The sequence below is a fragment of the Salvelinus fontinalis genome, chromosome 22, assembly GCF_029448725.1.
Source record: "Salvelinus fontinalis isolate EN_2023a chromosome 22, ASM2944872v1, whole genome shotgun sequence".
NCBI classification, from domain to species: Eukaryota; Metazoa; Chordata; class Actinopteri; order Salmoniformes; family Salmonidae; genus Salvelinus; species Salvelinus fontinalis.
The window spans coordinates 6,020,423-6,048,181 of record NC_074686.1 but is presented as its reverse complement, the minus strand read 5'-3'; the positions used below and the strand labels follow the sequence as shown (position 1 = coordinate 6,048,181).

The window sequence follows — 27,759 nt, the reverse complement described above, 5'->3', positions numbered from 1 at the left end:
GCCTATTCACACAGCAGTTAGAGCAGCTATTGTGCTGTTTCCTCATGCATGTTGTTGAAAGGTAATATGAAGATTGGGACAAAAGTGATGCGTCATGATAATCATAAATGGATTCGCATGGACACATGGTTTTGTTCAGGAGTGTTTGTATGTTTGACATTTTGGCAATGTGAAACCACCCGGACCAAATGAAAGAAAATGAATAAATACAATGTAACAAATAGTCTAACTCTGATTCGAACTAGAGCTCAAACGTGTGTGAAAACGCCCTAAGAAAGTACTAGGGAGAGAAACAACTTAAAGTAGGACTGTCTTGCTCATGCCAATTACCTTTTTAGAAACTCCTCTCTTAGTTATAAATACGATTCCCGTCTCCTTTTGAATAGCGGTTGCGTCCATAATGGCACCCTATTCCCTTTACAGTGCACTAGTTTCGATCTGCGCCCTGGTCAAAGGTAGTACACTATAATGGGAACATGGTGCCATTGGGACGCATCCCTGCTGTGTACTCTGCTCGACAACTAATGTGATTATTATTATTTGACCATGCTGGTCATTTATGAACATTTGAACATCTTGGGCATGTTCTGTTATCTCCACCCGGCATAGCCAGAAGAGGACTGGCCACCCCTCACAGCCTTGTTCCTCTCTAGGTTTCTTCCTAGATTTTGGCCTTTCTAGGGAGTTTTTCCTAGCCACCGTGCTTCTACACCTGCATTGCTAGCTGTTTGGGGTTTTAGGCTGGGTTTCTGTACAGCACTTTGAGATATCAGCTGATGTAAGAAGAGCTTTATAAATACATTTAATTTCATTTGACTTTGTAACAGCTCTGGACAACCATGAAGTCTGCCGAGTCCCATTCTGCTGCGTGGTTTGAAGTGGCTGAAGTGAGACCATTTCAGAGTCCTTGATATAAATGTGGGCACAGATGAGGGACTCGATGCCAGAGGAAGTCCGTAGAGGCTTATTTACTGAATTTTTACGTAGATATATTTTTGGGTGTGCCATGACATCTTTCGCACGAGGTGAGCGAGATCTTGAGGTTCTTGAGGTACTGTAAGAGAGATGTCTTGGTAAGGAATGACATTCTATGCATGACGGAACGCCTGAGTTAGAATACACTCTGCTTACTGGGTTAAGGAGATAGATAGATATCTACATCCCATTGGGGTTGTTCAGACGTCACAATCCTATTACAACCAGGTAAAGATGTTCTCTTTGAAGACGTCAGGGAAGATACCAACCATACTCTGGTTGGTATCTGGGCACATAACCAGCAGTCTTTGTACGTCTTTTTAGCGACCAGATAATCTGACCACGAAGTCCGACGTCATAAGGATACCGTTGTAACCCGTTTTGGTTTCTGGGAAATGTGGCTTCTTGAGATTCACCTAACACAGTCATTCAGGAGGGTACTTGCCTTGCCTACTGCACTCAACATATAGAAGGACGATCGTTTTAGGGGGTTGTAGAAAAGACCCGTGAGGCTCCTCATACATATGGGTTGGACCAAGCTTTAAAATCTGCGGCCTCTGAAGTCGAAAAAGTACAGAAACCCCTAAAGCTTATTTTTCAGTCATGATTATTCCATGCACTTTGTTTTTTTTTTGTTCTCTGCCGTTGCTAAATTGGGAGTGTTGTGCCTTCTGCTGAAATATTAAACACTGTCCTTATGCTCCAAATCGAGCATATAGTCTATTTTTGTATTTGACTCTGTTTGATGCCCAGCGCAAATACTGTAGCTTACTGCCTCAGCTACACACTCAACGGTGTGAGTTAAATTGTGCACGTTTTGTATTCAGAGAATGCGTCCGTTTCTGGTTCACATCGGACAGCCTATCAGAGGCTAGCCTGGGGGGCCATGGTGGAGCCGGGCAAAGTTTGAACACTTAACTTTTGATAGGATGTCAGGGTGAATTGGGAGGTAGAATTGTGATATGTCGCAAACGTCAGTCAGTCCGAAATTTCTCAGCTGTGCATGGGAACTTAACTCATCAAGCCCCGCCATGCCCAAACACTTCCTGTAGGCCTAGATCAAGTCCTCGGCGGTACTCTCAGGCGCATGGTTAGTGGCGTCAAAGGTTGTTTGTGCGTACTCTAATACTGTACATTCTAATGTTGGAGCCGACTCGTGCATCCCGAGGTTGTAGATGACCCATGTAGACAGAGTTGACCTGTGAATCTTAAATGTGCTAATAACCCATGCAGCAACAGTACTGACTCATACCGGAACTCTGCAGAAACTGAATTGACCTGTCAATCCTGTAGTGACAAAGCTGACTCGTGCATGCCAAGGCCCTGTTAGCTGCGATGGCTAAATGCATCTCAATTCAAGTAACACAGTTGACCTATACATTTTGAGGCCCTATACAAACAGCCTATGGCAAAGAACTTTGCCAGAGCATCCTGGGGTGACCAAAGTAGAGTAGCTGGTGAGGGTAAATATGAGGGTAAATCCATTTGAATTCAATCACATTTTGACAGCAGCCCTTGTGATTTGAACGGAACCTTCCATCTATTTTTGCCCGTTGTAGAATTGCTCAGAAAGTACCTTTAAAAAAATATATATATCTTTTTTTGGGGGACCTGAATGCCAAAATCAAGGTGCTCAAATTTGACCTATTTTGCAGACTCCACCATCTGTGTCTTCATCACTGGAAAAGATGAACAATTGAGATCGATATCATTTAAAAGCTTACAAACTGGTTTGTCAAACTATTTGATACATTTTTTTTTAGCATTATTTTACCTTAAACGTCCATTACCTAAAAATGCGTAAACTCTTGTTTTTTTTGTTCTTCCTACATATTCGCATATGGTGTAGTTTAGCTCCTATTTTACATCATCTGAGGTTTTGTGTTGTGCCTGCCATCGTTTGAGACACAACATGCTCTTGAATACAGGGTCGGTGTCATGTTTTGGCTTATGAATGTACTAAATCAAAACTTTCAAATGGTACCACAAAGATGGTTGGAGGTCCACACATCAGAGAATGTTGACTTGAATGGGAATATGTTTTAAATTATACTGGCAATATTCCATAGGAAATCTATTGCCATCATAGAAATATAGATAATAGAGCATTTTAAGTTCGAAGGTGGGCGGACAGGCGGCCATCTTTGTGGTAGTAAGTAGAAGTTCAAATGTCAATGCTGTAACCGCTAAATTGCAGTGGTCAGAAGGGATGGGTCCGTTCTATGATTGAAATGACACCCACAAATTGTCAAACCGTTTGAAACCCCTGTTTGTAAGATTTTAAATGATATCGAACTCAACTGTTTATCTTTTGCAGTGATGAAGACCTGGATATCATGGTATGGTGGGGTGTGGGAAATTTGAGCTCCTTTTTATATCCCGAATGTTTTGGCTTTCATGTCCAAGAGGTCACTTTCTGTCAAATTTTTCAATTCATGCAACGTTTTGTGTAAATCAAAAGGGATGCTGTCAGAAAGTGATTGAATTCAAATGGATTTAACCATGCATAGTTGTGTATAGCAGTATCTACTTTTTGCCACAGGCTTTGTGTACGGGCCCTTTATGTGTTAGGAATATATGTGACCCATGTAGTAACAATATTGACTCATCTGTTTAGTGGGGTTATGTTTTTCGTAACTCCGATCAACGGAGATCCCCCACTCATCTCAATGCTCCTGTGACTAAGTTGACCCATGCATGTCAATGCCCCATTGGCTGAGATGACCTATGCATCTCAAAGCTGAGCCAGCCATGACATTATAGATAGATGACAAAGTTCCTCTCAACCCCCCCCCCCCCCCCCCATCCACTCCTTGGCTTAGTAAGAGGCACCCGAGGTGAAGATCCCCATATGGGACAATGAGCTCCTCTTTCCCTCTTCAAAGAAGTTCCAATTAGTACTTTAAGCAAGCGTGTAACAAGGATCTGACTGTGCCGTCCCCCTGCTGATAGAAAATGTGCTCTTGGAAGTCCTTAGGGTAGTCGGTTGGAGACACACACTTACCCTTTTGGAGAGATTTAGCAGGCTTCTCTGACTGTGCTTGCAGAGACTTTTGCTTACATTAGAAAGGGAGAATCAGTGTTGCCCATTGTCATTTTTGCGGATCAAATTTATTAGTATTTGGATGGGCTATGAAGAGAGATGACCGAGTGAACCGCAGATGGAAGAAGTTAGACTGCATGGAAGAGTTTAAAAAATAAAAAAAATAAAAAAACGTTATTCAGACTTCCTCAGTCCTTAAATCACAAAAGTTGTTTGCGTTCAGAGAAGTAAACATGATTTTTCTGCAGCTTCTGAAAAGGCTTATTTGTAGTTCGTGCTCGACGCTACTGTTAGTATTTAAAAGAGAGCCTATGAATTGTCATTTTACTGGAGGCCAGTCAATCCCTGACTCCTCTTCAAGCCCCCCCTCAGGGTCTCCCCTGGTACGAATAGGGAGAGAGAGAGCGCTCACCCACGTTTCCCCTGTACGCCCTCTAGCGGATCACTAATTAGCTTCACCTTTGGAAAATGTTCCGGGGAGTTGGCTGCTGAGGCCCCATCTGTGCTGTACAGGGCTACAGTCAGTTGGCCTCTTTCTCCAGGCCTGGTTTCTGGGCCATGCAGTGTGTGCACAAACAATTCACTCTGCTCTACTTTGACAGCGAAGCCAGAGAGCGCCCCGGGGACCAGCTCACACCGAGCAAACTTCACTTCTGATTATACTTCTGGCTTCTCTTTAGATCTGTGGGTTCAAATATGACTCTGGATAGCTGCAGGGAACATCAAATCTGTATTTATAGTACGGATTGACTTTAAATAGCCTACTTGTGTTTCCACAACCTTAACCACCTTGTTTCACCCTTCTATATTGCTGTCTTCAATCCAAACGTTGATGTTGTTGATGCTGATATGGGGGGCTTTATGCAGCCTGCGGGAAAGTCTGTGATGCTCGTCATTGTATAGCTTTAAGTACAATTTGAGATCGAAGTTGTATATGACTTAAAATCAGGGTCTATGCTCATCTCATACTTATCCTTAGCTCGCTTCTAGTACTATACACGATTCAATCACATCTGCCACGCTGATCCTCAACACCAGGGCCCCTCAGGGGTACGTGCTCAGTCCCCTCCTTTACTCCCTGTTCACCCATGACTGCATGGCCAAGCACGACTCAACACCACCATTAAGTTTGCTGACGACGCAACAGTGGTAGGCATGATCACCGACAACGATGAGACAGCCTATGGGGAGGTCAGAGACCTGGCCGTGTGGTGCCATGATAACAACCTCTCCCTCAACGTGAGCAAGACAAAGGAGATGATCGTGGACTACAGGAAAAGGAGGGCCGTGCACGCCCCCATTCTCATTGATGGGGCTGTAGTGGAGCAGGTTGAGAGCTTCAAGTCACTTGGTGTCCACATCACCAACAAACTGACAAGATCCAAACACAGCAAGACAGTCGTGAAGAGGGCACGACAATGCCTATTCCCCCTCAGGAGACTGAAAAGATTTGGCATGGGTCATCAGATCCTCAAAGTTCTACAGCTGCACCATCGAGAGCAACCGCCTGGTATGGCAACTGCTCAGCCTCCAACCGCAAGGCACTACAGAGGGTAGTGTGTACGGCGGAGTACATGACTGGGGCCAAGCTTCCTACCATACAGGACCTCTGTACCAGGCGGTGTCAGAGGAAGGCCCAAAAATGATGACTCCAGCCACCCTGGACTCCCCGCACATTGACTCTGTACCAGTACCCCTTGTATATAGCCTCTGTTAGGTTCTAAATATCAGAGTAAGAACTCGACGGACACGATGATAGCTTAAACCAAGTTTATTCATCCCAAAGGATCGAACAGCTGAACAGACGATGTAATGGTTCTACCAGTGGTGGTGTGTGTGTGTATATATATATATATACCCCAATTTGGGGTGGAGTCTCTTCCTTCTTGCCAAACATTGCATCTTTATTGCTAGGCAGGAAGTTAAGTTATACAGTTAATAAACTGTTCCTTCTCCCTTAATGTGACCTGACCTCGACCCCCTTCATCACTAATCCACAGCTCTCTGCCCTTATCAGTGCTGCCACGTGATCATCTTGCCTACACTTAGCACATTCCAAGCTTAATTGCACTGATCATATACATTCCTCCTACAGATAACCCTTTACTGCTGGTGTAGACCCTAGACTATGGCACCCCTCATCTCTCTAGCATAACTACTGATTAATAATATTCAAAGTTTAGAAATCTGAACTCACCTCGTTACTGTTATTTATTGTCGCTCTTTAATTATTTGTTTAAAAAAATTCATTTGTATTTTTTTGTTCAACTGCATTGTTGGTTAAGGGTTTGTAAGTAAGCATTTCACTAAGGTCTATACTTGTTGTATTCGGCGCATGTGACAAAAAAAAATTGATTTGACAAGATTATTGTTGTCTGAAACTATACCATTACGATAGCGTGATATGAGTTCATTTATACAGGTGACCAAACACAAGGACATTGGGATGAGCTATTCCAGGGCTGGTATGTTGAAACGCTCGTACGACCTTTGGATTCATGACCAACCCAAGTCCTTCCAAAGACCATTGATACAGTAATGCCAACTGCCAAGATGGTGGTTCTATGTAATTCCATTCAGCTCTTTCTGTCTCTTTCCCCCTCGTTGACTCTGCCTCACTGACTCTGCCTCACGATGTACGCACAGCACATGTCAGAGAGGAGGGGGGAGGGGGGGGGGGTGAATGTTCTGGGCTATATATAGTAACTGTTGCAGGAAAAAAAGCATCCTTTTTCCTCAACCCCCACCTACCCCACAAAGCCCCCCTCCAACAGGACACAGACCAGGCAACTCTCCCTCCATCCTTTCTTCACATCTCCGTCCCTCACCTCTCCTTCCATCCCTCGCCCTCTATCCCCTTTGAATCTCTCTCTTTCTATCGCAGTATTGCTGTAATTGTACAGACACGCTTAACAGAGAATGCATAATGAATTGCTGCTCCAGAATGGTTGAACACCAGTCATGCAATGAGTAACGATATAGAGAGGGGGAAAGAGGGAGAGAGCAGGAGGATAGCTCCGTGCCCTGCATCCTAAGTTGCTTTTGTTTAAAACATGGCCCTCTCATGTATATTGCCCTTTCTATTTGAAGGAGACTGCATCATGGTTTCTGCCTAGTTGCTCTCAATCTTGGAAGTCCCAGAGCTAGGGTGAGTACCGGAATATTGTTTTAACATTGTGGGATGCAACTCGTCTGCCTAGGGGGACTACTCAGAGCGTGAAACTGAAACGACACCAGATGTATCTGGTAATCACCTAGCCTTCTTAACAAGTCAGTATGCTGATTTAAAAATGGTGATAATGAGGTGGCATTGTAAGGGTTCAGTGGAGTTCATGTTTTGCTGCCATTGCGTGTTTACAATTGCTTGGATTTGAAACTCTCAGGGGTTTTTGTCTAGTTGTCTAATTTACATTTTGTTTCAATCAGCTCAGATTTGAAACACTTCTCTCACATTTTAATTATTTATTTGTTGATAATACACTAAACAACAACATAAACGCAACATGTTAAGAGTTGGTTTCATGAGCTGAAATAAAAGACCAATGAAATTTTCCATACACCCAAAAAGCTTATTTAGCTTATTTAGCTTATTTACGTCCCTGTTGATGAGCATTTCTCCTTTGCCAAGATAATAAATCAAGCTGACAGGTGTGGCATATCAAGAAGCTGATTAAACAACATGATCATTACACAGGTGCACCTTGTGCTGGGGACAATAAAAGGCCACTCTAAAATGCCACAGATGTTTGGAGGGAGCATGCAATTGGCATGCTGACTGTAAGAATATCCACCAGAGCTGTTGCTAGATAATTGAATGTTAATTTCTCTACCATAAGCCGCCTCCAACTTCTTTTTAGAGAATTTGGCAGTACGTTCAACTGGCCGCAATGGAATGCTCTAGATCGACTTGTACGATAGGGTGCTCCAGTTCCCGCCAATATCCAGCAACTTCACACAGCCATTGAGGACAATGTGAAGGAGATGTGTCCAGCTGCATGAGGCAAATGGTCACACCAGATACTGACTGGTTTTCTGATCCACTTCCCTACTTTATTATTATTATTATTTTGTATCTGTGACAAACCTATGCATATCTGTATTCCCAGTCATGTGAAAACCATAGATAATGGCCTACAGAATGTATTTTAAATTGACAGATTTCCTTATGAACTGTAACTCAGTAAACTCTTTCATCGTTGTATGTTGCGTTGTTATATTTTTGTTCAGTATTGTCTTGTAGCCTATAATTGTCACAATCAAATCCGGCAGGACTTTGTCCAGTAACCCTTTGCGGTATCCTCTGCTTTACATTGTCGTGGACTGAAGTGGAAGTAGAGCTACTGCATCAGGTCCAAACGAGCGTCTTGCCTCCTTACTCTATAAGGAAAAACACTTATTTCTTAAATGTGTTTTCCTTGTTGGGTTTCCTGTAATCTCTCGGTGACAGTGGCCCAGAACAGGCTTTGGCAGCTCTCCCCCACCTGGCATCGCTCCAACATGACTTACATCAGATTTATGGACGTGTCATATAGAAAAATATATATATCTCCCCACGACACATTTGCCTGTCGTGGAAATGTATGAAAATAATCAAATTATTATGCGGCTCGTGTAGTTTGTGTAACCTCCAAAAATAGTGTGGGGTTAGATTGGATTAGAGTGAATGTGTTTTTAGAGGTTACAGTCAAGGAAACGGTTTTAATCTTTGACCTCGAGCATGAGAGTGCGTGCATTTTGTTTATGTTTCATAATTTATTTTGGATCATTTTTCGAGCCTTTTGAGGTGATGTAAGGTTTGGATTTTCAAAACTATTCCATGGTAAGGCCTGACGGTACTCTTTCTGTCTGTTTTCTGATTAGACTTCAAATAGTGCCCGCAATCTACATTTTATCAATATGTGTGATTTATGTAATGAATGTCAGTGTTTATAAAAAGCTTTGGACCTAAATGTTGAATGTAAGATAATGTCGGCCAATCTACCAAAGGATGTTATATGCTGCCCTCTAGTGATATTCTAATAGAACAACATGCACCAAGAACTCACATGTGGTACAGGTTCAGTTAGTAAAATGTGGCGTGGCATTTTCATTTACTGGACATTTTGAGAAATTTACCGGACCCATATGCATCGGGTGCTTAACCCGATTAGGGCGTCCACCCACGGTGCTCAGAATGACAAATTATGGTAATTCATATGAACAGACCACGCAAGTCGAGGGTGCAACGATCTACTGTCCTTACCGAATTCTGATGCGCACTTTGAAGGTGTTAGAATAACTGTACACGTTTACTTTTCCTCAGCCAACAGGATGAGCAAAGAATAGCAGAATCACTGACCCATGTCAATCTACTATCCTCATAGTGGAAAAGTTTGCATATTCTATACGTCAGCCTGTCGAGAAAGAAATGGCCTTTCCCAAACAAACTCTGGGACGATAGATCCCAAATTCATACAGCCAGTAGGCCTAGGCTAAAAAAAAACACATTAAAAAGCAATGAGTCTGATGCAGCTGATCAGATCATTTAGCTTAAAAATGTTAATTTAATATTTCATCACATAAGTGCAGCAATGTACACAAGGCACTAGGCAAGTTAAGTAATAAGTTGCATGGACTACGCTAAGTGTTTAGCATGATTTTTGAATGACAACTGTACCTCATCTCTTTACCCCACACACACACACACACACACACAATTATCTTTAAGTCCCTCAGTCGAGCAGTGAATTTCAAACACAGATTCAACCACAAAGACCAGGGAGGTTGACATTGACTATCTGAAGTTATTAATAACAATTTGGATGGTGTATCAATACACACAGTCACTACAAAGATACAGGTGTCCTTCCTAACTCAGTTGCCGGAGGGGAAGAAAACCGCTCAGGGATTTCACCATGAGGCCAATGGTGACTTTAAAACAGTTTTCTCCCCATTTTAAACTCTGAGGCTGACTCAACAACATTGTAGTTACTCCACAATACTAATCTAAATGACAGAGTGAGAAGAAGGAAGCCTGTACAGAATAAAAATATTCCAAAACATGCATCCTGTTTGCAGTAAGGCACTAAAGTAAAATTGCAAAAAATATGGTAAAGAAATTAACTTTGTCCTTAATACAAAACGCTATGTTTGGGGTAAATCCAACACATCACTGAGTACCACTCTTCATATTTTCAAGTATGGTTATGCTTGAAAATTGGCAAGGACTAGAGTTTTATTTTTGGGGGAGGATAAAAATAAACTGAATAGATCTAAGCACAGGCAAAACCTGGTTGTCTGCTTTCCAAAAGCTGAAGAACATGTGCACATCCAGGTACCTTGTTGCAGGTGCTGGAGTTGAAGGAGGAAAAAGCTGCACACTACTGCTCATGCTCCTAGGTCTTCATCAGGCATCCATATCCCAGGTGGGGGTGGAAGGTCGTATGCATGTATGGGCAGTACTCAGTTAAATCACTTCCTGAAACAGGAGGTAAAAATGTATAACAGGTTCACAGTATAAAAGTATATGACCATACACAAGGAATGTGATCAATATTTACAGTTTATAGTTTATATATATATATATATATATAGCACACAAAAGTAGGTGGATTTGGCTATTTCAGCCACACCCATTGCTGACCAGTAAATTTGGGCACAATCCCTTAGACAAACATTGGCAGTAGAAGGGCCTTACTGAAGAGCCTGGTGACATTCAATGTGGCACCGTCATTTTAATTTTAATTTCACCTTTATTTAACCAGGTAGGCTAGTTGAGAACAAGTTCTCATTTACAACTGCGACCTGGCCAAGATATAAAGCAAAGCAGTTCGACGCATACAACAACACAGAGTTACACCTGGAATAAACAAACATAGTCAATAATACAGTAGGGGAAAAAGTGTGTATATATACAGTGTGTGCAAATGAGGTAAGATAAGGGAGGTAAGGCAATAAATAAATAGGCCAAAGTGGCAAGGTAATTACGATATAGCAATTAAACACTAGAGTGATAGATGTGCAAGTAAAGATACTGGGGTGCAAAGGAGCTAAATAAATAAATACAGTATGGGGATGAGGTAGTTAGATGTGCAATGATCTGTGAGCTGCTCTGACAGCTGGTGCTTGAAGTTAGTGTGGGAGTCTCCAGCATTAGCGATTTTTGCAGTTCGTTCCAGTCATTGGCAGCAGAGAACTGGAAGGAAAGGCAGCCAAAGGAGGAATTGGCTTTGGGGGTCACCAGTGAAATATACCTGCTGGCGCGCGTGCTGCGGGTGGGTGCTACTGTAGTGACCAGTGAACTGAGATAAGGCAGGGCTTTACCTTGCGAAGACTTGTAGACCTGGAGCCAGTGGGTTTGGCGACGAGTATGAAGCGAGGGCCAGCCAACGAGAGCGTACAGGTCGCAGTGGTGGGTAGTATATGGGGCTTTGGTGACAAAACGGATGGCACTGTGATAGACTGCATCCAATTTGAGTAGGGTGTTGGAGGCTATTTTGTAAATGACATCGTCAAGGATCGGTAGGATAGTCAGTTTTACGAGGTGAAACAGTTTTACGAGTGAAGGATGCTTCATTTGTGAAGGATGCTTTGAAATAGGAAGCCGATTCTAGATTTAATTTTGAATTGGAGATGATTAATGTGGGTCTGGAAGGAGAGTTTACAGTCTAACTATAATACACCTAGGTATTTTTAGTTGTCCACATATTATAGGTCCGAACCGTCCAGAGTAGTGATGCTGGGCGGGCAGGTGCAGGGCGATGACCATGCATTTAGTTTTACTTGCATTTAAGAGCAGTTGGAGGCCACGGAAGGAGAGTTGTATGGCATTGAAGCTCGTCTGGAGGTTAGTTAACAGTGTCTACAGAATGGTGTCATCTGTGTAGAGGTGGATCAGAGAATCACCAGCAGCAGGAGCAACATGATTGATATATACAGAGAAGAGAGTCGGCCCGAGAATTGAACCCTGAGGCACCCCCATAGAGACTGCCAGAGGTCCGGAACAACAGGCCCTCCGATTTGACACACTGAACTCTATCAGAGAAGTAGTTGGTGAACCAGGCGAGGCAGTCATTTGAGAAACCAAGGCTGTTGATAAGAATGTGGGGATTTGTGTATATTGGTTCCTAACTTCCCTGAAAAGTTGCATATCATGGGGGCTATTTGATGCTAATGCAGTACGCCACAGGATGTTTTTGTGCTGGTCAAGGGCAGTCAGGTCTGGAGTGAACCAAGGGCTATATCTGTTCCTGGTTCTAGATTTTTTTGAATCGGCATGCTTATTTAAGATGGTGAGGAATGCCCTTTTAAAGAATAACCAGGCATCCTCTACTGACGGGATGAGGTCAATATCCTTCCAGGATACCCGGGCCAGGTCGATTAGAAAGGCCTGCTCGCTGAAGTGTTTTAGGGAGCGTTTGACAGTGATGAGGGGTGGTCGTTTAACCGCAGTCCCATTACAGACACAGGCAATGAGGCAGTGATCGCTGAGATCTTGGTTGAAGACAGCAGAGGTGTATTTGGAGGGCAAGTTGGTTAGGATGATATCTATGAGGGTGCCCGTGTTTATGGATTTGGGGCTGTACCTGGTAGGTTCATTTGATAATTTGTGTGAGATTGAGGGAATAAAGCTTAGATTGTAGGATGGCCGGGGTGTTAAGTATGTCCCAGTTTAGGTCACCTAGCAGCACAAGGTCTGAAGATGGGGGGCAATCAATTCACATATGGTGTCCAGGGCACAGCTGGGGGCAGAAGGTGGTCTATATCAAGCGGCAACGGTGAGAGACTTGTTTCTGGAAAGGTGGATTTTTAAAAGTAGAAGCTCGAATAGTTTGGGCACAGACCTGGATAGTATGACAGAACTGGCAGTTCTATCTTGTCGTAAAATGTTATAGTTAGGGATGGAAATTTCATGGGTTTTGGTGGTCTTCCTAAGCCAGGATTCAGACACGGCTAGGACATCCGGGTTGGCAGAGTGTGCTAAGGCAGTGAATAAAACAAACTTGGGGAGGAGGCTTCTAATGTTAACATGCATGAAACCAAGGCTTTTATGGTTACAGAAGTCAACAAATGAGAGCGCCTGGGGAATGGGAGTGGAGCTAGGCACTGCTGGGCCTGGATTAACCTCTACGTCAACAGAGGAACAGAGAAGGAGTATGATAAGGGTACAGCTAAAGGCTATAAGAACTGGTCGTCTAGTGCGTTCGGAAAAGAGGATAAAAGGAGCAGGTTTCTGGGCGCGATAGAATAGATTCAAGGCATAATGTACAGACAAAGGTATAGTAGGACGTGAATACAGTGGAGGCACCTAGGCATGGAGTGACGATGAGAGAGATATTGTCTCTAGAAACATAATTTTAACCAGGTGATGTCACCGCATTTGTGGGAGGTGGAACTGAAGGGTTAGCTAAGGAATATTGAGCAAGGCTAGAGGCTCTACAGTGAAATAAGACAATCACTAACCAGAACAGCAATGGACAAGGCATATTGACATTAGGGAGAGGCATGCGTAGCCGGGTGATCATAGGGGTCCAGTGAGTAGTTAAGCTGGCTGGAGACACGGCGATTCAGACAGCTAGCGGGCCGGGGATAGCAAGCTAGCAGAAGGGCCTTAGACTTCTTCCGTTGCGACGGACCTATGTTGTAGCCTCCTCGTACGGTTCCGTCGGTAGACCAGCCGTGATGGATTTGTAGGGTTCCGTGTGGTAAAGGTGCCCAGTCCAATTGGCAAAATAGGTATTGTGGCCCAAGAAATTTGCCGATGGACCTATTCAGCTAACAGTCCGATATGCTCTAGACAGCTAGCGGGCCGCGGCTAGCAGATGGGCATTCAGGGGACGTCGCGATGGAGGGGCCTGTTTCAAAAAGAACCCTCGGGCAGATTACATCGGTAGTCCAGTCGTGACAGATTAGCAGGGCTTCTTGTAGTAAAAGGGGTCCAGGCTAATTGGCAAAATAGGTATTGTAGCCCAAGGAGTGGCTGATGGACCTCTTCAGCTAGCCGAGAGATGGGCCTAGCATGGGCTAGCTCCAGGCTAATTGGTGCTTGCTTCGGGACAGAGACGTTAGCCAGGAGTAGCAACTCGGATTGCAGCTAGCTAGCTGCGATGATCCAGGTGAGAAGGTTCAGAGCTTGCGGTAGGAATCCGGGGATATTGAGAGAAAATAAGTCCGGTATGCTCTGGTTTGAATCGCGTTGTGCAAACTGGCGAGGGATTTCCGAGCTAGAGGTTAGCTGATGACCACTACCAGTGATTAGCTGACTACTATCAAGGAGCTAGTTAGCTGGCTAGCTTCTGTTGGGGGATTCTGGTTCAAAAGTAAAGAAAAATTCTTTAAAAAATTGCAGATCCATACCACATTGATTGAGGCGAGTTGCAGGAGAGTATATTAAAGTTGAGGTTTAGGAAAAATATTAAAAGATTTGCGAAGAAAAAATATCTAAAAGATATATACACGGGACAAGACGAGGAAAAAGAAGTCTGACTCCTACGCCATCTTGGAACAAAACTGCAGTCTGGACCCCAGTTCTAGGAGATGGTCATGGTCACGTAACGTGGTCATGGAAAACTCCTGGCCATAGACATGACCTAATGTAATCTATCAAAAATATACATAAGGAATATAAGGCTGATTTTAGTCAGGTGCCCAGTGATCCAGTAGAGTCCTGTTACTTACACAAACACTGAGGGGGAGCAGAAGGGTGTGAACTCATTGACATCCAAAACGTTGATCGTGTGACACTGGCGGTAGTGGAGCGTTCCACTGCCACGCTGTAGGCTCTGACCAATAGAACACCCTGTGGACCAGGGCCGTAGGATGCCACCTTTCCAACAAGTCAGTTCGGCAACTTTCTGACCAGCTAGAGCTGCCCCGGTGAACTGTAAGTACTGTTTTTGTAAAGTGGAAGTGTTTAGGAGCAACAATGGCTCATCCGCAAAGTGGTAGGCCACACTAGCTCACAGAATGGGACCAATGAGGGCTGTAGCGTGTAAAAATAATTTATCCTCAGTTGCAACAATCACTACCGAGTTCCAGACTGCCTCTGGAAGCAACTTAAGATCTGCTCTTTTAGTCTGCAAACGGTGTCAGTGGAGGAGGTGTTAAGCCTATTGAAGTCATTACCTGATGGTAAATCTACAGGTTATGGTCTTATGGACTATTTTTTGCTTTGCTGTGCTGCTCCCCAGATTGCAGTTCCACTGAGATACATATTTAATTGGTCACTGGAAAAGGGGATGTTTGCAAAGGATGCGAAACTGTGTCCTATTTCGAAAGACTGCAAAGAACCCATTACTCCTGCCAATAGTCGGCCAATTAGTCTACTCCCTACACTCAGTAAGATATTGGAGGGTATTGTGAGTAGACAAATGTGGGAGTACATGGAAGAATGATCTGATTACAGCCAATCAGCATGCTTATCGCAAAAAACATTCCACTACCACTGCATTGGTTGACATGACTGACCAGTGGCTCAATGCTATGGATAATGGCAAGTTTGTGGGTGTACTATTTTTAGATTTCAGTGCAGCATTTGATTTAGTGGATCATGAAATAATTTAGACAAAATTAATGCATTATGGTTTTAAGGAGGTAGCATTGAATTGGGTACAGTCATATCTAACTGATAGGAAACAGTCCAACTATATCAATGGTTCATTTTCTTCCCCTCGTGTTAAACTGTGGAATACCGCAGGGCAGCTGCCTTGGGCCACTTCTTTATTTAATATATACCAACGACCTTCCCTATGCCTTAGTTGAACCTCAAGCTACTATATTTGCAAATGATACTACAATTTATGCAGCAAGACAATCGGTTCAACAGGTACAGCAAGATTTACAAGGAGATTTGGAGAATATCAGGGAGTGGGTTTGCCAAAACAAAACTTGTTTTAAACACCAAGAAAACCAGAGTTATGTTGGTCTGTTCAACTAGGAAAAGGCCAAAACAGCATGGGATACAATTAAGTATGGGAGGAGTACAAATTGAAGAAGTGGCAGAAACCAAACTATTGGGAGTGCAGCTAGACAACTGCTTATCATGGTCGTCTCAAATAACTCATCTATGTAAAAAAAAAAAATATATATATATATATATATATATATTAAAACAGCATGCATAATCAGAAGGATAGCTAAATATTTACCAGGAAAAATTATTCAGCAAATAACACAAGCATTAATTGAGAGTCAGGTGAACTACTGTTCTGTGGTCTGGGGAAATGCATCATCAAGGAGTGTTTTAAGGTGGAGATATGGTTCTTCTGTTGCAGTCATGCGCAGTGTTCTTGGTTGGTCATCAATCGACAAGATAATTGAAAAAAACATGCTTATTTTATTTCATAATATACATCATTTAAAACGGCCAAGTTCTATTCACAACGGTATTCAGTTGGTAAGAGACAGACATTCCGTAAATACTAGGAATAGATTGTCCACCATCTATGCGTTACCCAGACAGAAAAGAGAAATAGGCAAAAGAACATTTCGATTTAGAGCAATAAAGAAATGGAATAAATTAACTGAGCAAATTAGAAACCTTTCCATATATAAATTTAAACGTTATTTTAAAACGATTTACATATAATACACTGCTCAAAAAAATAAAGGGAACACTTAAACAACACAATGTAACTCCGTGGAGAACGTTCTGCTGCCTGCAACATCCTCCAGCATGACCGGTTTGGCGGTGGGTCAGTCATGGTGTGGGGTGGCATTTCTTTGGGGGGCCGCACAGCCCTAAAGGTGCTCGCCAGAGGTAGCCTGACTGCCATTAGGTACCGAGATGGGATCCTCAGACCCCTTGTGAGACCATATGCTGGTGTGGTTGGCCCTGGGTTCCTCCTAATGCAAGACAATGCTAGACCTCATGTGGCTGGAGTGTGTCAGCAGTTCCTGCAAGAGGAAAGCATTGGTGCTATGGACTGGCCCGCCCGTTCCCCAGACCTGAATCCAATTGAGCACATCTGGGACATCATGTCTCGCTCCATCCACCAACGCCACGTTGCACCACAGACTGTCCAGGAGTTGGCGGATGCTTTAGTCCAGGTCTGGGAGGAGATCCCTCAGGAGACCATCCGCCACCTCATCAGGAGCATGCCCAGGCGTTGTAGGGAGGTCATACAGGCACGTGGAGGCCACACACACTACCGAGCCTCATTTTGACTTGTTTTAAGGACATTAAATCAAAGTTGGATCAGCCTGTAGTGTGGTTTTCCACTTTAATTTTGAGTGTGACTCCCAAATCCAGACCTCCATGGGTTGATAAATTTGATTTCCATTGATAATTTTTGTGTGATTTTGTTGTCAGCACATTCAACTATGTAAAGAAAAAGGTATTTAATAAGAATATTTCATTCATTCAGATCGAGGATGTGTTATTTTAGTGTTCCCTTTATTTTTTTGAGCAGTGTATATAGAAATGTTGTGGGACTATAGTAGATGAAGAATCAATATATTTTAGACTGAGTATTTATTGGGTCATTATGTTAGTATATTAAGTATGTTTGTAATAGTGGGTTATATGTGAAAATGTGTTTGTATTATAAATTGTATTTGAATGTTTAAGGACTCTTGGAAGATTAGTCCAAATGGGGACTAAAAGAGATCCAAATCAAATCAAGCACAGGAACTGTTTGTTGGGATCTTCATGAAATTGGTTTCCATGGGGGAGCAGCCGCACAAAAGCCTAAGCTCACCATGCACAATGCCAAGCATTGGCTTGAGTGGTGTAAAAGCTGGAAACGCGTCCTCTAGAGTGATGAATCACGCTTCGCCATCTGGCAGTCCGACGGATGAATCTGGGTTTGGCGGATGCCAGGAGAACGCTACCTGCCCCAATGCTAGTGCCAACTGTAAAGTTTGGTGGAGGAGGAATAATAGTCTGGAGCTGTTTTTTCATGGTTCGGGCTAGGTCCCTTAGTTCCAGTGAAGGGATATCAAGGCTACAGCATACAATGACATTCTAGACAATTCTGTGCTTCAAACTTTGGAGAAGACCCTTTCCTGTTTCAGCATGACAATGCCCCCGTGCACAAAGCGAGGTCCATACAGAAATTGTTTGTCGATCAGTGTGGAAGAACTTCGACTGGCCTGCACCGAGCCCTGATCTAAACTTGGAACGCCGACTGCGAGCCTGGCCTAATCACCCAACATCAGTGCCCGACCTCACTAATGCTCTTGTGGCTGAATGGAAGCAAGTCCCTGTAGCAATGTTCCAACATCTAGCCTTCCCAGAAGAGTAGAGGCTGTTATAGCAGCAAATGGGAGACTAACTCCATAATAATGCTCATGATTCTGGAATGAGATGTTCGACGAGCAGGTGTCCACATACTTTTGGTTGTGTGTGAGTGTGCGTGTGTGATCTCTCACACTATTCAATTAGTGCAAGAAAAGCATTTGGACATTTTGGAACTATAAAAACGGTTTTAAGTTAAGGCCAAAGGAGACCGTGTGGATCCAGAAAGATTCCCTTTTGAAGATGGGTTTCAGCTGTGGGTCAGTATCAATAATGTCCCAGTGCTGCCTGATAATGTCCCAGTGCTGCCTGATAATGTCCTTTTTTTAAATGCCTTTCCCGATGGTGAGTATTCTGCTTTTTCTTTTACTTTTGGTTGAAGGCTTTCCAAGTGTGTTAGCCCTTCAAAACAATCATTTGCATGTTTTATCCAATTTGTGGTTTGTAGCCCTCTTTCTTTTGTGAGGTCCGTGGTCGGTTTCTGGTAAGAAACATCAGAGCTGCGTATTCTTCTGATGCGGCTGAATCGACTAACAGTGAGACTTTTTCAATAAGTGGGACGTGGCTGGAAGCTGTCACCTCTTGAGGGTGGTTTCCTGTAGAGGGGGGGTTTTGTCCTATATAAAAGTGCTTTTGTGATAGGGCGTAGTTAATGGTGAAACGAAGGTGCTCATTCATAGTTTAGATAGGCATGGAATTCCAATAGTTCTTCTTGGGTCCCTGTATAGATCTGGGAAAATATCTCTGAATTAGGAGAATATTGGGGATAAAAGGATTAAGGTCTGGATTCCGTACCATCTTCTTTTCCAAACATTGGTTAGAATATTTAGGCGCCATTGTGCTCCCCGTCGCTGTCCCTTTGGTCTGGAAGAAAAAGTCAGTTCCACCAAGTCCACAATACAATTGGCACGTTCATTGAGGAAGAACCTGAGGGCCTCTACGGCCACCCTGGTGGGGGATGTTTAGTATACAGACTGGTAACATCAAAAGTACACAGAATAGAATGTTCTGGTATATGGCCCACATATTTCAGGCGATGAATCAAATCAATAGTCTCTGGTATACGTGGGGAGAGCGACCTTAATAGAGTGACCTTAATACCATTGAGTACTTGTGGTCAATCCTCAAGAGGCGGGTGGACAAACAAAAACCCGCAAATTCTGACAAACTCCAAGCATTGATTATGCAAGAATGGGCTGTCATCAGTCAGGATGTGGCCCAGAAGTTAATTGACAGCATGTCAGGGCGGATTGCAGAGGTCTTGAAAAAGAAGGGTCAACACTGCAAATATTGACTCTTTACATCAACTTCATGTAATTGTCAATAAAAGCCTTTGACATTTATGAAATGCTTGTAATTATTATTCAGTATTCCATAGTAACATCTGACAAACATATCTAAAGACACTGAAGCAGCAAACTTTGTGTAAATTAATATTTGTGTCATTCTCAAAACTTTTGGCCACGACTGTACACTTACCAAGTAGCAAGATGATGGTTGGTTCACAGACACACATCTATACTGTACACATTGGTGTCCTATAGTTTATTTAACCTTGTGTTCGTCCCCTCCCTCCCTCTTATCTCTCCCTGCAGCTGTCCACTGCAACCTGAGCCAGAATGGGATGGACCACCAGATGTGCCCGGACGATGTGACCTCTCACCTGGAGGAGGAGCCTCTGGACCAGGGCGCCATGCTGGACGACGACAGCCCCACCTATCAGGACGTGAGCCCCGGGTACCAGCGCCACTCACCGCCCCAGCGCTCCGTCTCCGAGTCAGAACTCTCACGTGTAAGAACGGGGACTTCAATGCCGTCTTCATCAACCCAGTCCTCGGGACCCACTAGCCGTTACATATATTTAACGTGTCCTAAATCCAGCACACCTGGTTCAAATAAAAAAACGCTTGCTGATTAGTTGACTAGTTTTCAGGTATGCATGGTGTTGGAGCACATTAAATGTATTTTACGGCTGGTGTGACCCGAGGACTGGGTTGAGAAAGGCTGCTCTAACAAATGTCAGGATGAGTACCAGGCTGGGGTGACCACTCACCATAATCATTGGTCTGTAACAGATTTGTAGGTGCATGTTGGGATATTAGTAACGCGTCCCATCTTTCGCTGTACCTTGCTAATTTTCAAGGAATTTCAGATCTGTAATTCAAACAGACAATCTTGAATTCAGTAATTACTTACTTACTACACTTTCTGGCACCTAACCATTGCTTGATCCATTAAGTAAATACACAACTTTTCAAATGAACTCCCTTGACAGCCCTTATTCAATGTTTCCTGAGAATGACTTGTTTAGATTAAAGGTTGTCGTCAGTGGAGAATTTATTTTATTTCCTCTCTAAAAATGGCATCCTGTCGAGACAACGGATCTGACATGTCCTCCTTTTTCTGCCTCTTGTCTCTGAAGGGAGATGAGAAAGAAAATGACAGAGATAATTATCTGTCAATCTGGCTGCCTGGAACTGCTTTCACCCAGACAATATGTCCTCTAAGAAGCCCTACGTAGCTACGCTTTTGAAATGTAGAGGAACAACTAGGCTTGGGCAGATTTTAATATTGTCATTCCATCCTTCTCTTATCCCGGGATTTAGTGACAACGAACATGAACTTAAATTGCGAAGACAGGCAAATCCAGCTCATAAAGTTATACAAGCATAGCTAGTAGCTACCGAATGTCATTTCTGATGAGTGTGGACATTTACAAGCAAAAGTGAAGGAGAGAAATTGTGCAACTGAACAAAGTTGTGATGCATGTTTTTCTGATGGAAGAGTAGCATGAGAACTCGAGTAGGAAGCACGGGGAGAAAATGGCAGCTGTGCAGAACTCATCCAGAGCTCTCTGACGTCTGGCAGAAAGCCATTCTAAGATATCTGATGGCAAACAGTGTAGTAGTGAATTGCATACACGTGTAACTTCATCACCACATGTGCGCCGCACAACAGAGACTCACTATAGATATAGAAATCTATACACTCCCGTTGTGCGATTTACTGACAAACGTGTGACCGGCTCAACTGTTCTGGGGGAACTACGGTAAGCTTCATAATGTGACGGGTGACATGAAGAACGCACTCTGCTTTATCTCCTAACGTATTGCACAAGTTGACTGCAGGTATTAACTTAAAGTAGCTACAAATATTCACATTTTATTGAAAAATGTCAAATATTGAAAAACCGTCCGGTGGCTTTTTCCAAATACCCTGGTAAACGGTATAACGCATAAGCCTACGAACAACTAGGCTGTTTTTTTATGGTCTCACTGCGTGGTACAGGCCTATGTTCCTACAGTATAAGAGTGTGATAAACCACCATGTAGGTTCATTTCAAAAAGAATGTAATAACGGCATGGAATCCTATTCAGAAATCTGTGGATGGGGGGCCTCCCGAGTGGCGCAGCGGTCTAAGGTACTGCTTCACAGTGCTAGAGACGTCACTACAGACCTGGGTTCAATCACAACTGGCCGTGATCAGGAGTCCCATAGGGCGGCGCACAATTGGCCCAGCATCGTCCGGGTTAGGGGGGAAGCTTTACGTGGCTCATCACTCTCTAGCAACTCCTAGTGGCGGGCCGTGCGTCTGCAGGCTGACGTCAGTCGTCACATGAACGGTGTTTCCTCCGACACATGCGGCTGGCTTCCGGGATAAGCATGACTCTACCTTCATCTCCTGAGCCAGCTGGGGAGTTGCAGCAATGAGACAAGATCGAAATTGTGGCGAAATACCAAAAAAAATGTAAAAAGACATACAAAATCTGTGGACGTTATGTTACCTTACTTCGTAGGGAATCAGTCAACTCTTCACATGTAGCATAAAGTACAACATGTCTTAATCACGAACTGTATTTTCAACCATGCGCATTGTACAGTATCTGCCATTTTGAGTTCATGACTTTGATACCCTTTTAACACTACTGAGCCAAACCAACTCGAGCCAAGCTGTACTGTTCTGGCCAGGCTACACATTCCCCTAGTTGCTGGAACATGTTTGAAAGGACAATAAGAAAAGAAAACGTCGAAGCCATCACAGTACGGTGCAGTTCTGCCTATAGAGGAACTCTGTGGCTAAGCAACGGCATCAGCTGAAAGCATGACCTGGTGGAGCATGGTGCCTTCAACGCCAGGATAATGGGTTCGATGCCTGGGACCACCCACCCATAAAACATATTCAAGCATGACTAAGTCACTTTGGATAACAGCATTTTCTAAACGCCATATATTATTATGGAAAATCAAGAAACCCTACAGATAATATCATGCCCAAAGCAATATCTTACTTTGTCTACACACACTAGCTCCTATTGCCCTGCTGTGTAATGGACCCATATTGACTTCCCGAGGTCAGGGAATTAAAAGCCAGCGTTGTGTATGCACGTTCTTTTGATGTGGCCCAATGAAGTCGGTCTTCACACTGCTTGTAAATCCAATTTCTCAACCTGGAGGCGTCTATTTAAAGAAAGCGGTTATTAATTTACTCAGAATAGCGTGTTATTTCTCCCTCCCAGCCCGGCCTGCCGTCCACATAGAGACAGCCTAACCTGCCTTATCCCCGCAACGTAATGGAATAATTAGCTAATTTTCTTTTCCTTTGAGCTTTGGGAGAGAGCGAAATAATAAATGGAGAGAAACAGCGGGCCCAGGCAACGCTGGACTAGTTAATTAAGTGAGCTACGAAGGAGATGGGGCGAGAACAACACTGGAGCTCGATGTCTCAAATAACCACTCAGTCAGTGTGACGCTAATGGCTATTCCCTCTCAACAGTGAGGAAATGTATTGGAATGATGGAATGATGCAGTGTGGCCATTTATTCGCTAGATGGCGCTGTATGTTTGTGAATGCCAGAGCTGTATATTGTACTAACTAGGCTACACAGTGGTGGAGGAGCTCCTTGAATGCCTTTACATTCGTGTAATAATGGTGTTACTTTAAATGAATGTAAGTAATTAATGAACTATCGGTAAGGCTTTTAGTATCAATATTAAGTATCCAATGAATTACACCTGGTAGTAGTCTGTGTTGCTGTAGGTTTCATTTTGTTTCGTTTTCATGGCTTTGGGGACTGACATCCTTAAAGTGTTTGTGTTTCGAAGTTGTCCTTGCTCTGTTGCTAAGGTAACATGTGAAATACATGAACTGCGTAGTGCGTTAAATTATGCCAAGGACAGATTGACTGGGTTTTTTTGTGTGTGTTTACGAGCTTGTGCACGCAGACATATTCTCAATTTCTCACTTAGAAATATAGCTGGCTTTTTCTCGCTCTGCACACTGGCGCTTGTCACTCAAATCTCTAATTGGCCCAGAGTCTCATGAAGTTCTGTGGATGATTTCCCTTTGTTTCTCCGTCTCTCTCTCTCTCTCTCTCTCTCTCTCTCTCTCTCTCTCTCTCTCTCTCTCTCTCTCTCTCACTCACTCACTCACTCACTCACTCACTCACTCACTCACTCACTCACTCACTCACTCACTCACTCACTCACTCACTCACTCACTCAGCCTCACCCAATGTTAAAGTCCCAGAAACACTGCTCTGTGTTACAATTACAGTACTATGAAATACGTGGATGGCTATTGATTCAGGAACTGTTGCAGCTCCCCCTCCAACCCCAGCGAGCTCACCCTGTGCGGTGAACATTATACACACTCACTGCTGAGCAGTAGAGTGAGCAAAGCCAAGCCCTCTCTCTTGGATGACATACAGTACCAGTCTAAAGTTTGGACACACCTACTCATTCAAGGGTTTTTCTTTATTTTACTACATTGTAGAATAAAAGTGAAGACATCAGAACTATGAAATAACACATGGAATCATGTAGTAACCAAACAAGTTTTAAATCAAAATGTGTTTTAGATTCTTCAAAGTAGCCACCCTTTGCCTTGATGACAGCTTTGCACACTCTTGGCATTCTCTCAACCATCTTCACCTGGAATGCTTTTCCAACAGTCTTGAAGGAGTTCCCACATATGCTGAGCACTTGGTATATGCTGTTTCCATTCAGTCTGCAGTCCAACTCATCCCAAACCATCTCAATTGGGTTGAGGTTGAGTGATTGTGGAGGAGAGGTCATTTGATGCAGCGCTCCATCACTCTCCTTGGACAAATAGCCCTTACACTGCCTGGATGTGTATTTTGGGTCATTGTTGAAAAACAAAAGCTAGTCCCACTAAGCGCAAACCAGATGGGACGGCGTATCGTTGCAGAATGCTGTGGTCACCTACTCTGTCTCACAAAGGCACGGCGGTTGGAACTAGAAATCTCAAATTTGGACATATTTCCACCGGTCTAATGTCCATTGCTCGTGTTTCTTGGCCCAAGCAAGTCTCTTCTTCTTGTTGGTGTCCTTTTTAGTAGGGGTTTCTTTGCAGCAATTCAACCATGGAGGCCTGATTCACGCAGTCTCCTTTGAACAGTTGATGTTGAGATGTGTCTGTTACTTGAACTCTGTGAAGCATTTATTTAAACTGCAATTTCTGAGGCTGGTAACTCTAATGAACTTATCCTCTGCAGCAGAGGTAACTCTGGGTCTTCCTTTCCTGTGGTGGTCCTCATGAGAGCCAGTTTCATCATAGCGCTTGATGGTTTTTGCGACTGCACTTGAAGAAACTTTGGAAGTTCTTGAAATGTTACTTATTGAATGACCTTTATGTCTTAAAGTAATGTCGGACTTTTTACTTATTACTCTTTACTTATTTGAGCTGTTCTTGCCCTAATATTGACTTGGTCTTTTACCAAATAGGGCTATTGTCTGTATACCACCTCTACCTTGTCACAACACAACTGATTGGCTCAAACGCATTAAGAAGGAAAGAAATTCCACAAAGTAACTTTTAACAAGGCAGACCTGTTAATTTAAATGCATTCCAGAGGACTACCTCATGAAGCTGGTTGAGAGAATGCCAAGAGTGTGCTAAACTGTCATTTAAAAAAATAATGTTTTGGTTAATACATGATTCCATATGTGTAATTTCATAGTTTTGATGTCTTCACTATTATTCTACAATGTAGAAAATAGTCCAAATTAAAGAAAAACCCTTGAATGAGTAGGTGTCCAATGTTTTGACTGGTACTGTAGGTCCCATTTATGCTTTGCGAAAACCAAACACTGCATTCCACAGTAAGAACCTTATACCAACGGTCAAGCATGGTGTGGGAGTGTGATGGTTTGGTGGATGCTTTGCTGCCCCTGGACCTGGATGACTTGCCTTAGAGATTACTTCCTTCTATTATCTGAGAATTCTACAGGAGAGTGTCAGGCCAGTCGTCTGTGAGCTGAAGCTGAAGCGCAGCTGGCGTCATGCAGCAAGACAATGATCCAAAACAGACAATCAAGTCTACATTTTGAAGTTATGGAATGGCCTAGTCAAAGTCCAGACCGAATCCCAATTGAGATGTTGTGGCAGGACATGAGACGAGCAGTTCATGCCTGATAAAACCCACAAATGTCGCTGCGTTTAAAAGCAGTTCTGCACGGAAGCAGTTCTAAACAAAAGTTATGCAACACCAACAGTAATGCCCCCGTGTGAAAGTAATTTCCACCTTACACTCTAAGAGTCTAACTGGTTGTGCCACCTTTAGTTGCAATGACTCCAACCAAATGCTTCCTGAAGGTGGCACAACCAGTTATTGAGTTTAAAGTGGAAATTACTTTTTCAACAGGGGCGTGCGTTACTGTTGGTGTTGCATAACTTTTGTTTATGAAATAAATGAAATTAAATCAGCATGTGATATTTGTTCACTCCGGTTCCCTTCTGTCTAATTTTAGGTTTGCGTTGAAGATCTGACATTCAGTATAAAAAAAGATATATATATGCGAAAGTCGAGAATTTAGAATGAGGGCAAATACTTTTTCACAGCACTGACTCCCAACCAAATGCTTCCTGTGGTTGTTGATCGGCCGCACACAAACACACACGCCTTCTTTCTTTCTCTCCTCTTGCCTCCCTACTTTCCTCCCTCCCTCCCCTTTCCTCCCTACTGGCTCATCGTAGTGTTTCTGACTAAGCCATCCAGAACTACACTAGCTCATTCGCCGTACTGTACTGTACCATGCGCCCCAGGCTGCTAGTCAGGGTTAATTGGTGTCGAGCTGAGCTGTATTTAATGGTTAACGTGGGTTGTTGTTGCAACGCCATCTTCCCCTCAGCGGAGGTCTCTTGTCTCTTCCGTCTCTGCAGATTTGGTGTCTCTGTGGCCTGCCAAAGCAGTCACGTCGGTCGTCTGTACTCGTCGTCTGTAACTATGCTTGGCACTGGGAGAAGGACAGTCTCTCTGTATCTCTCTCTCTCTCTCTCTGTCTCGTCAGTCAGGTAGAGATAGAGACACAAAGGGGAATGCGGTGGGTACTGTTATGCTGGCCTAGCCGAGGTGGAGGCATGTTCTATTGCTATGCTGCACCACACAGCGAGCCACTGCTGACTGGAGTGGGAGGGAAATGGGAGGAAGGGGGTGGATGTGAAATTTTAACCACCTCTCTCGGTGGGTAATTTGAGTCGCCCCTCAATCAAAAGGAAGGGACGCCAGCACTTTCGCTACAGTGGCGGCTTGTTCAGCGGGACGCACACTGAATGCCTGAGGGATTAGGCAACATATGAACTACCAACCTGGCTGCATGTTGTTGTCTGTCAAAGGATTTATAGTGTGTCCCATTTGGTCTGATGAATAGTGCTGTACAATGATTCCATTAGTGCTTCTTGTGTAACATGCATATCCGCGTATTACCATATCTGTAGACATTGCTTTATCATTGGTAAGGGAAAGGGGGATACCTAGTCAGTTGTACAACTGAATGCATTCAACTGAAATGTGTCCTCCGCATTTAACACAACCCCTCCGAATACTGGCATGTACTGTGTGATTTCTAACCCTCTGAAGACTGGCATGTACTGTGTGATTTCTAACCCTCTGAAGACTGGCATGTACTGTGTAATTTCTAACCCTCTGAAGACTGGCATGTACTGTGTGATTTCTAACCCTCTGAAGACTGGCATGTACTGTGTAATTTCTAACCCTCTGAAGACTGGCATGTACTGTGTGATTTCTAACCCTCTGAAGACTGGCATGTACTGTGTAATTTCTAACCCTCTGAAGACTGGCATGTACTGTGTGATTTATAACCCTCTGAAGACTGGCATGTACTGTGTAATTTCTAACCCTAAGGCCTGCATGGTGTATATGCTAGCTTTTCTTGTGTATTGCTGTCGATTCTACTGACCTGTGCCATCCGGATTATACAGATGGCCATGTTATCTGCATTGGTTGATATTGTTTGTGTGTGCACTGTATATGTACAGTCTGTGTTAGTACTGTATGTGCCGTCTATTTTGCACCTACAAGTCATCTGTTGTCTTTCCCCTCCATGCAGTCGGGGAACGTAAAGCTGTCCAAGCCGGTGGCCCTGTGGACCCAGCAGGACGTGTGCAAGTGGCTAAAGAAGCACTGCCCCAAGCAGCATCAGATCTACAGCGACTCCTTCAAGCAGCATGACATCACAGGTGCGCCCGCCACAGCCTGAGTCTGTC

At 43.6% G+C, this 27,759-nt stretch overlaps 1 protein-coding gene across 4 annotated transcripts in view; it reads left to right on the top strand.

Moving 5' to 3' along the window:
- samd12 (sterile alpha motif domain containing 12) overlaps positions 1–27,759 on the top strand; it is a 115,264-nt gene that overhangs the window by 8,438 nt on the left and 79,067 nt on the right. For 3 of the 4 annotated variants that reach the window (XM_055876041.1, XM_055876044.1, XM_055876040.1), the window contains exons 2-3: positions 19,829–20,025; positions 27,603–27,732. In XM_055876041.1, coding sequence (XP_055732016.1) covers positions 19,829–20,025; positions 27,603–27,732 — 327 coding nt within the window. Of the gene's footprint in view, positions 1–6,798; positions 7,167–19,828; positions 20,026–27,602; positions 27,733–27,759 lie in introns of those variants that run through there. The other variant, XM_055876042.1, reaches the window with a different exon arrangement.